The 10,657-nt window shown below is 48.6% G+C and overlaps 1 protein-coding gene across 1 annotated transcript; it reads left to right on the forward strand.

Moving 5' to 3' along the window:
• The first annotated feature begins 138 nt into the window (after window positions 1-138).
• On the forward strand, window positions 139-4,891 carry TUBG1 (tubulin gamma 1). Its single transcript, XM_036267729.1, has 11 exons — window positions 139-254; window positions 563-675; window positions 868-1,035; window positions 1,957-2,025; window positions 2,310-2,389; window positions 2,827-2,953; window positions 3,163-3,249; window positions 3,368-3,517; window positions 3,941-4,093; window positions 4,177-4,338; window positions 4,510-4,891. The coding sequence occupies exons 1-11, from the start codon at window positions 206-208 to the stop codon at window positions 4,705-4,707; spliced, it is 1,356 nt and encodes a 451-aa protein (XP_036123622.1). The 5' UTR covers window positions 139-205; the 3' UTR covers window positions 4,708-4,891.
• Window positions 4,892-10,657: the final 5,766 nt, after the last annotated feature.

Consider the following 10,657-nt stretch of genomic DNA (forward strand, 5'->3'; position numbering starts at 1 on the left):
GCCCAATCCGGAGCTGCGCACGCGCTGTTTGCATGACTGAAGCCAAAAGAACAAGGAAGTGCCATCGCCAGAGCTCACTTCTCATTGGAGTGGAGAAAGTTCGGGGGCAGAGCGGGTTATTTGGCGCCTGCGTCGTGCGGTGAGCGGGCTGGCGAGCCGCGGCTTTGCTAGCGGGAGTGGCTGCAGCACCGGTGCCTGAGGAACGATGCCGAGGGAAATCATCACCTTACAGTTGGGCCAGTGCGGCAATCAGAGTGAGCGAACCTCCGGCCCCTCCATTAGCCAGGCTCCCTAGATTAAGTGGGATCTCACTATGGGATCCTAGACTCCCATCTACCCTTCCCAGAAACGAAAAGGCGGGACATGCCTGACCCAGTATCCAGTTACCCAACCCCGAGGGGCCTTTCCCTGCCCAGTCCCTGGCATACAGCCCTTTCCTCTGTAATGAGAGACTCCTGAAGTTTGACTTCCTGTCCCTGGACCCAGGCGCTCAGTCCCCCTGCTCCTAGTTGGAACCTGCCCAGACCCAGATATCTTATTACTCCCCACCCCACCCCCGCAGTTGGGTTCGAGTTCTGGAAACAACTGTGTGCTGAGCATGGTATCAGCCCCGAGGGCATTGTGGAGGAATTCGCTACCGAGGGCACTGACCGCAAGGACGTCTTTTTCTACCAGGTGCTCCCAGCGACTTGGCCAGAACCAGGGGGCTGAAGGGAAGGGCAGAGGCTTGGTACTGGGAAACCCTCTGGGCACAGGAGTCAAGGTGGCTGGCTTGAGGAGGGAGGGCCGGCAGGAGCCAAAGTTGGGAGGACAGAGAACTGGGCAGGCCTTTGCTGACTGGGTTCTGTCCTGGACTTCCATTGACAGGCAGACGATGAGCACTACATCCCCAGGGCTGTGTTGCTGGACCTGGAGCCCCGAGTGATCCACTCCATCCTCAACTCCCCCTATGCCAAGCTCTACAACCCAGAGAACATCTACTTGTCAGAGCATGGAGGAGGAGCTGGCAACAACTGGGCCAGTGGATTCTCCCAGGTCACTTGCTATTCCCTGGCAGGACCGCAACACCCTTCCCGTATGGGGACAGGCCCTGTGACTTCTCCCAGAGAGATGAAACCAGATAGAGAATGTATGAGTGGGAGCGAGAGAGAGACATGGTCGGGGGGAGTTCTTCCCTCTAAGTTAACTATGTAATATTAAGAGACTACACTAGCTATGGACCAGGCCATACCAAGTACTTTAATATATTAACTTATTTAAAGCTCCCAATAACCCACAGACACTTATCTGCCTTTCCAGAATCCCCCAAAAACTCTGAAAACAAAATACTATTTATAACTCATTTAGCAGCAAAACCATCTCTGAGTGAAGACAGGCCATTTTATAGTTTCTATCCAATTTATTGTCATTACACCTTTCTTTGCAGAAATATGAATGTATTTGATTACCTCACCTCAGACCCTCACTGGCATTTTACTGAACATACATCATATGTACCATATTACCTTTTTAGAATCTGAAATATTTGGTTTTTTTATTAATTTATTTTTGTTACTGATGTTTCTCCTTTTTTCCCCCATTGACATCCTCCTCCCCACCCCACCTCCCATAAAATCTGAAATATTTGAATTCTAAAACATAAGCCCCAAAGATCTTAGATAAGGGTATATGGACTTGTATTATTACCTTCATTATACAGATGAAACTGAGGTATAGAAAGATTAGGTAGCCTGCCCAGAGTCACTTGGCTAAATAGAACTAGAGCTAATATATGAACGTAGGCAGTCTGGATGTAGAGTGCCTGCTCCTAACCTCTCAATGCAAATAAAAAGCAGGTCCACTGTGCTCCAAAAAATAACTTTTAGGTGCTATAAGGAGAATTAAAGGTGGCTATTCTGATATCAGAGTCCTTGTCTCATGATCCTGTCAACTCTGACCCTCCCCATGTCTGTACAGGGAGAGAAGATCCACGAGGACATTTTTGACATCATAGACCGGGAGGCAGATGGCAGTGACAGTCTAGAGGTAAGGGTCTCAGGAATGCTGGTGGGAACCAACATAGGTAAGGTTTAGTAACACCTTTTAGGAGCCACCTATTAAGTATAAGACCCACCAATGTACCCTTTGCACTGGACAGAAGCTACCAGACCCTCCAGGAAATAAGGCCAAGTTCCTTAAGCTCTATGTGTGGGGGAAGGGAAGTGGAGAAGAGGGCTCAGGAAGATACGAGTCCGAGAAATTGTGGGATGAGTCCAGTTTGAAATCCTGCCACAAGATACCTACACATTGACTGCCCCTTTCCCATGCAGGGCTTTGTGCTGTGTCACTCCATTGCTGGGGGGACAGGCTCTGGCCTGGGCTCCTACCTCTTAGAACGGCTGAATGACAGGTATGTCTCTATTTTGAGGGCCTAGGAGGACTTGGTTTCCCAAGTAACTGGGAGTCCCTCCAAATATACCTTCCTATTCACTGGAGCAGGAAAGAGACCTTCTGGTTCCTCCTGTAGTGAGGAAAGTCAACATATCATGACTGAGAATCCAACCTACTCCCATGACTTAGAACAGAGCCTAGAATTCAGGCCCTAGATGAAGAAATGAAGGTTTAGGGAGTTTGAACAGTTTGGAATTGGAACCCAGATCCTAATATGTCTCTGCCGTTTGGGAAAGTTACAGACTTCCAAAGTCAAGTCTGCCTTCTCTACTGATCCCATGGCCCCACACTATTTTCCCCATCCAGATTTAGCTGCTTCCAGACAGTTGTTGGGAGTCCCATGTTTACCAAGCCTCCAGTCTGTTGCCCTGATCCTCTTCTCCCAACCCCCACCAGGTACCCCAAGAAGCTGGTGCAGACATACTCAGTGTTTCCCAACCAAGACGAGATGAGCGATGTAGTGGTCCAGCCCTACAACTCACTGCTCACACTCAAGAGGCTGACCCAGAACGCAGACTGTGTGGTGAGTCCTGGATTCTACCTTTCCCTACTCCCAACTCTGTTTCATCATTTTCATGCATTTAAAACTTCCATTTTTACAGGTCTTGTGCAAGTCCCTTTTGGATGGGTCTTTCTGGCTACGTGGCTCAAGGGAAATTAAGCTTCAAAGCCCAGGTTCAGGCAGAGCTCCTTTTTTTTTTTCAAATCTCCCACCCTCTTCTGTCCCCCCAGGTTGTGCTGGACAACACAGCCTTGAACCGGATCGCCACAGACCGCCTACACATCCAGAACCCATCCTTTTCCCAGATCAACCAGCTGGTGAGCCCTCACTTCTAGACCCCTTTGGACTGAAACCCCTCCTTCCTGGAATGCTGTCTAGGGGAGGGAGCACCCCCCAACCAGGCCAAAACCCATCACATGGCATCCCTGTCCCCAGGTGTCCACCATCATGTCAGCCAGCACCACCACCCTGCGCTACCCTGGCTACATGAACAATGACCTCATCGGCCTCATCGCCTCGCTCATTCCCACACCACGGCTCCATTTCCTCATGACTGGTTACACCCCCCTCACCACGGACCAGTCGGTAAGAGCAGCCCTCAGTGTCCCAGGGACCAACTGGCCCTGGGCCCAGAAGGCTCTAACCTAGCCTTTCTCTTCTCCCTGCTGCCCCAGGAGGCTCTGTGCTCAGGGACTGACACAGACTATACAACTTCCTTGCTGACTTGCTCGCCTCTCTCCCCTGCCTTTGGCTCCCTGCAGGGTCTGGGTTGTATGGGATCAACTTATGCTCCTGCACAGGGGCAGGCATGAGATTGCTGAGCTGAGGATGGCTAAGATTCCTGATCCCACAGTAGAGGCTCAGTATAGACTGAATCTAAGGACACCCCCCACAGAGGCCATACTGGCCCATCTGGTGGGGAACGTGTTGCCTACTCGTCCCTGTCCATGCATCTCTGGACTGTGACTTGAGTGTTGGCCTGGTCCCTGTGGCCCACTCTACTCTCAGGTGGCCAGCGTGAGGAAGACCACAGTCCTGGATGTCATGAGACGGCTGCTTCAGCCCAAGAACGTGATGGTGTCCACTGGCCGAGATCGCCAGACCAACCACTGCTACATCGCCATCCTCAACATCATCCAAGGGGAAGTGGACCCCACTCAGGTAGGTGAGGCCCCTTCGCTCCACCCCTGGAACCTGCAGGGGTAGAGGAGAGGCGACCACCACCACCCCTGTGCCCACCCCAGGTCCACAAGAGCCTGCAGAGGATCCGGGAACGGAAATTGGCCAATTTCATCCCCTGGGGCCCAGCCAGCATCCAAGTGGCCCTGTCAAGGAAGTCTCCCTACCTGCCCTCTGCCCACCGGGTCAGTGGGCTCATGATGGCCAACCACACCAGCATCTCCTCGGTGAGTTGCACCTATTTTCCCATAATAATTTTCCTGGTTGTGCCTCACCTTTCTGTATCCCTGCTGCTCTGCTTCTGGCTTTTTTACTGTGAGGATAACCCAGCCTATGGCTCTCTGGGCCATATTGTTCCTCGGAGTTCTTTTTGACCCCTGCTTTCTCCACACCTCAAGCTCTTTGAGCGGACCTGTCGCCAGTACGACAAGCTGCGGAAGCGGGAGGCCTTCCTGGAGCAGTTCCGCAAGGAGGACATTTTCAAGGAGAACTTTGACGAGCTGGATACATCCAGGGAGATTGTGCAGCAGCTCATTGATGAGTACCATGCAGCCACACGACCAGACTACATCTCCTGGGGCACCCAGGAGCAGTGAGTCCCCCAGGAGAGACCCTCATCTGCCTTACTGGTTGGCCCGGGCCCTGCCTGACTGACCACCCCTCAGAGACCTCAAACATTTATTTCTCATGAACACACATACATATACTCTCTGTTGGCCTGGGGACACATTTATTTTTCCTGTTATGAGACTATTTATGTTTAATAAAGCACTGGATATAGATCAAATCACTGGTCTCTTTGAAGGCTTGGAGAACTTGGGAAGGGGAATGCCTATTCTTTCCCCATCACTGATAGGATCTTCCTCCATTTCCAGCATCTTCAGCTCTGAGCAAACAGCCTCCCCTAGCTTTTCCTTCTCCTGCCTAGTTTTGGAGAACAGAGATGGGATTTACCCAGCTGAGCAATTTGTTTCCAGGGTAAAAAGGCCCACAGATACTACTTTGCTTCTCTGACACTCTGAGTCCTGCTTCCTTCCCACCCCTCCCTGTATCAGGTGATCATTCCACCAATTTCACATTCGCACATCAGAGTATCCTGTTGATCATTAGGGCAGCAGGCCTATGGCTGCCACCCCCACCACCAGGCCGTAGGCAAGCAACAGAGTCTGCCCCAGTGCCTTTACTCTTCTAGCAAGTGGGGCAGTACCTGAGAGCCAGGCCAGGAGAGCCACTGGTCAGGCAGCTGGAGTCCAGGACAATTAAGTCAGAAGACCAAAACTGAAGTCTAGACTGTAAGCAGGGCCAAAAATGGGCCCACAGCTAAGGTGCCCTGATTCTATTCTCAGGTGGTCTCATTATTTAAAGGGCCAGTGCCTTCCACTTTTAGTGAAAGATTGCAGGAAAGTAGTAAATACATAGTGATCTAAATCTTCAAGATTGCCCTGGCTGGGTTGAAGCGTCATCCTGTACACCAAAGGAGTTATGGGTTCGATTCCTGCTCAAGGCATATAACTAGGTTGCAGGTTCGATCCTTGGTTAGGGTGTATGTGGGATGCAGCCAATCGATGTTTCTCACATCAATGCTTCTCCCTCCCTTCCTCTCTCTCTAAAGTCAATGGAAATGTATCCTCAGGTGAGGATTAAAAATAAATAAATCTTCAGGATCAAAAGGGCAAAGTAGGTTGTCCCCATACTATGGTAGATTGTCAGGGCCCCTTTTAGGCCCTTATGCACCCCAAAGGTAAGGCTTGTAGTTGCAGTAGTATGTGTGGCACTGTGTTAAGTACTAAACATTATTTTGTTTAATCCTCATGACAACTCTCTGAAGTGGTAGTAGATATTATTATTAATCCTATTTTATAAATGAGGACATTGAGGCCAAGAGTTTAATTTACCAAGTCACCTAGCTAGTAAATGGCAGAGTCGGAGTAAACCGTGGTTTGCCTGACTGGCATCAGTGTTCCTAACTATTGTACATCACCCTGCCTTTTGTAATATCTTACAAGGCTGGTGTAGAATCATCCCATTTCTGAGATCTTTTGGAGCCAATGGATGGGCCCGTGGTTGTCAGAGGATGTGGGGACCTTAAACACCTGTGCAGACAAGGCAGATGCAATCCAGGGAAGGAGGTGTCAGCCTCAACTGGCTACAGGTACACCTACAAAGTGTCCCCGTCACCCAGGTCAGAGTAGCTGGAGAGCTGTGCCTTCTTTTCTTCTTACCCTCATCACCGCAGGCTGTCTATTGCCAAAGCCAGAGGGTCAGGCCCAGTGGATGAGGGATTGGGGCTGGCAGAGCTGAGCACACAGGTGAAGCACCAGCCCTAAAAGGTGTCTGCAGTTCCCTACGGAGACTGAAGAGCACCCAGCAACTTTGGTCAAATTTAATAATTTTTTCCCTCTTGCTCACTATTGGCCTGGGACACACTTTTCCTTTCATGAACCTATTTATCTTTAATAAAACTCTGTGAACACAGTAAACAGCATACAGACCAGACCCTTATGAACAAAGGGAACCCTTGCCAGATTACTGGGCAGAGAACAGGCAGTTGGAAGCCAGGCCCTGGGCTGCCTGAAGGGTGGCAGGGAGACCACAAGCCTGTCACTGCAACAGTCAAATCTCCCACTAGCAGTTGCCAAGGCTGACTCAGGAGATCCTCCCAGTAGGGAGAAAGATGATTTCAGGGAAAACAAGCCTACAACGGGTCCCTTCTTGGCTCTACCCCTGACCCCTGCACCACTGGATACCTTGCCTTGCTCCTTCCTCTTTACCACTCCTGCCCCTGATGACCAGCATTTCGTCACTTGGGTCATCTGCACAAGTGGGGCTCATGGACTGGTAGATTTGGTGAGGCTGCTATATGTGAGTGGCCTGGCCCACCTCCAGCCCATAAAGGATCTCAGGTCCCTCCTTTGCAGGATCCAGTAAGAGTGGAGAGCCCCAGGCAGAAGAAACACCCGGCTAGTCCAGAGTAAAAGTTTTGTGTGGATAGTACTACAGTCTCCAACCCAGAGGAGAGAACACGCTGCACATGTGGGCCTCCCTGGGAGGAAGAACTAATCGGATCTGCAAAGATGCCTCCCTTTTCTGCCTGCTAAGTGCCAGGCATTACAAGCTCAGGCAAACACCTCAAAGCCAGCTTCAGAGCCAGGCCCCTCCCCCAAAGCTATTTCCAGATCACCCATCACTCCACACCAGCCCAGCCCCTCCCTGTTCTTAGCCTATGGCAACCCCCAACATGTGTCAACTAGAGGGCAGTGAGGAGGCCAGGTGGAAAGGGAGAGAGGCCTCTGGGAATCAGGGCAGCAGGTGGTGCTGCTGGCGAAAAATCCCTGTGGTCTGAGAGACTGCAAGACACGAAAAATCCCTGTGGTCTGAGAGACTGCAAGACACAGAAGTAACAGTCCCAGTGAGAGAGAAGGCTGCTGCAGAAAAACTGGAGAGAAAGCAGAATGCTCAAGACTGGAACAGGAGACTAAACAAAGAGAAAATGAGCCAATTAAAGGTAATGTTCCCAGAACATTCCATGAGATGCGACCCTAGGGACCCTCGAACATGCATGAAACCTAGTACCAGGAAGCACATGACCAAAAACAGAACAGTGTAAACGAATGTGAAACTTAGGAATTGTAACTTTGGAAAGTGGATTGAGATGAGGTGAAGAAGTGATGAGGATAATAAGCACAGACGCTGGACAGAATTAGTGATGAATCCAGGAAGCCTTATCCATGGTCTCCACCAGCCACAAGCATTCTAGATCTCCCTGGAAATGGGCAGGCACTCTGCAGTGAAAAGTCAATTAAAATCCAATATACAATACCTGCTCCAGTAATGCCCACTGCCACTGATGCACTTTTCATTCCCTCTTGGGCATCTTAAGCAGGGAAGGGGCTATCCTAGGAAACTAACAGAAACAGTTTAAATTGACATTCTGATTTACTAACCCATCATTTATAAGTTTTAATTAAACCCCTAAGGGCTGGATCACTGTGGCATGAATTGGTAAAATCGAGTTTCTTGCAAAGTGGCAGGCCCTGTCAGTCAGGGTCTAACACCCCAGGCAATCCAGATAGAAGAAACACCCTGGCAGTGCTATGTATGTGGAACTCAAGTGGGCAATTCTTCCCTCCAACCCTCAAATCCACCACTGAATTATTCATAGGGTAACCAACTCATCCTGATTTTAACACTAAAAGCTCTGCGTCCCAAGAACTCCCTCAAATTCTGTTGTTATTTTTTGGGGTTTTTTTTGTATGTGCCCCTAATGGGAACCGAACCCAGGACTCTGGTCCGCAGGCCAATGCTCCAACCCCTGAACCAAACCGGCCAGGGCTCAAATTCAGTTTTAAAATTCATATTCCCACATACCCTCAGTCCTGGGAAAAACAAGGACATTTGATCACCCTAAATTAAAGAACACAGAAATATACAAATGATGTAGTGTGGAATTGTATACCTGAGACCTCTATAATTTTATTAACCAATGCCACCCCCATACATTCAATAACAAGTTTTAATTAAAAAGAAATATAATATCCATTTAAAGTGAAAATAAATAAATAAAGACCCCCAGAGAGTATGATCAGAAAAACTTGAAACAGTATATATGAATGGTCAAGGCTGAATTAGGCCCAATAGACATTTGCTCATGAATTAAGCAAGCATTTATTAAAAATACAGACCACAGCCCTGGTCGGTGTGGCTCATTTGGTTGGAGAGCTGTCCCCTGCACCAGTTCATAGGTTTGATTCCCAGTCAGAACACATACCTAGATTGCCATTTGGATCCAAAAAAAGAAAACAGAGACCACATTGTCTGGCATTAAGCTTCACAATGGACCTTCCCTATGGGGGTTTCCAATTTTACTGGGGGAGGGGAATGTAGCATCATTACCATTTGTATAGCCTGTTACCCTTCATGATATACTTTCACCTACATTAATTATCTGAATCCTTTGAGGTAAAATGTTTGTTTTTTATCACTGTAGGGAAATGGCTCAAAGAGGTTAACTTGTCCAAAATCATGAATTTGGTAAGTGAAGGACACACCTGACTTCAGATCCTTTGGCTCCAAATCAATAACTCTTTCCACTACACCCAATGTCTAAGAGACACTCAGAGGTATGCTGCTGCCTGGATTGTAACTCTAGGTTCTTGAAGTGGGAGGGGACATGAAAGCTGTATTTTAGAATGGTTAGTCTGGAACTGGCTTGAAAAGTAAATTGGCATCTCAACAATAAAGATTTAATAAATAGGCCAGCCTGTATGGCTCAGTGGATTGAAAGTAGGCCCATGGATTGAGAGGTACCAGTTCAATTTCTGGTCAGGGCACATGCCTGGGTTGCTGGCTCGATCCCCAGTAGGGGGCGTGCAGGAGGCAGCCAATTGATATTTCTCACATCTATGTTCCTCTCTCCCTTCCTCTCTCTCTAAAAAATCAATGAAAACATATTTTAAAAATTAATAAAGCCCTGGCCAGTTTGGCTCAGCAGTTAGAGCGTCAGCTTGCAGTCCAGAGAGACCCAGGTTCGGTTCCCACTAAGGGCACATACCTTGGTTGCAATTTGTTCCCCGCCCTGGCTGGGTCATGTGGGAGGCAGCCACTTGAGGTGTCCCTTTCACGTCGATGTTTCTCTCTCTCTCTTCCTCCCACTCTATCTAAAAAAAAAAAAAGACTTGCCTGGAATGGACACATCCCAAGAGTTAGATGAGGTGACCTCTAACATGCCTTCCAGACTTAACAATTTAGAAATTTCTTGGAACCCAATTTCCTTTATAATAAAGCTTATTCATTTTCAAAACAAATATATTAAGAGCTATGTGCCTGAACCCTTTCCAGAAACTGGGAATACCTAGATTATTAAATTAAGGCCCTGAATATCAAAAAATTCAGAGCCCAAGACATCTATACAAAAGAGTGACAGTTGCCTGGCCAGTGTGGCTCAGTGGTTGAACTTCGACCCATGCACCAGGAGGTCACTGGTTCCATTCCAGGTCAGGGCACATGCCCAGGTTGTGGGCCTGATCCCCAGTGGTGGGCATGCAGGAGGCGGCCAATCAATATTCTCATTGATGTTTCTCTCTCTCTCCTTCTCCCTTCCTCTCTCTAAAATCAATAAAGAAAAAAAATAAAAATAAAAAAAAGAGTGACAGTCAAGGTGGTAAACATACACCAGTGGGATCACAACAGTGTGTTCTCAATAAACATTTGTTGAGTAGGGCTCCCTCCGGGGCATGTCCATGCCTTTCTTCCCATTTTCTCAGGAGTGTATCTCTTCTCTCTTCTAAGCTCTAAGGGTCCCAGAGAGACTTGCAACCAGGAGAGCAACAGGCAGCAGCAGTGTGTCCCATGCTAACCCCCTGATCCTGTCTCCAAGGCCCCTATTTTCTGACTTTTCAGTGAGCTAACAGCAGCCCTGCCTTGGCTCACTTCTGTCACTGTGACTTTTACTTCTCAGTGAGTTCATGGCACCCTGTGTGGCTCACTTCTTTCCTATAATGTTTCTAGAAAGCCAAAGGAGAGCAGTGCTTAGGCTCTCTCCTGTTG

This window comes from Molossus molossus, unplaced genomic scaffold (genome assembly GCF_014108415.1).
Source record: "Molossus molossus isolate mMolMol1 unplaced genomic scaffold, mMolMol1.p scaffold_m16_p_19, whole genome shotgun sequence".
NCBI classification, from domain to species: Eukaryota; Metazoa; Chordata; class Mammalia; order Chiroptera; family Molossidae; genus Molossus; species Molossus molossus.

What these genes read in the sequence shown, in the direction of transcription:
- TUBG1 (XM_036267729.1), top strand. Translation starts at nt 206, where the DNA reads ATGCCGAGGGAAATCATCACCTTACAGTTGGGCCAGTGCGGCAATCAG. An exon ending in ATGGCAGTGACAGTCTAGAG is followed by an intron (nt 2,026 to 2,309) that starts GTAAGGGTCTCA and finishes TTTCCCATGCAG; the next exon opens with GGCTTTGTGCTGTGTCACTC. An exon ending in GGGAAGTGGACCCCACTCAG is followed by an intron (nt 4,094 to 4,176) that starts GTAGGTGAGGCC and finishes TGCCCACCCCAG; the next exon opens with GTCCACAAGAGCCTGCAGAG.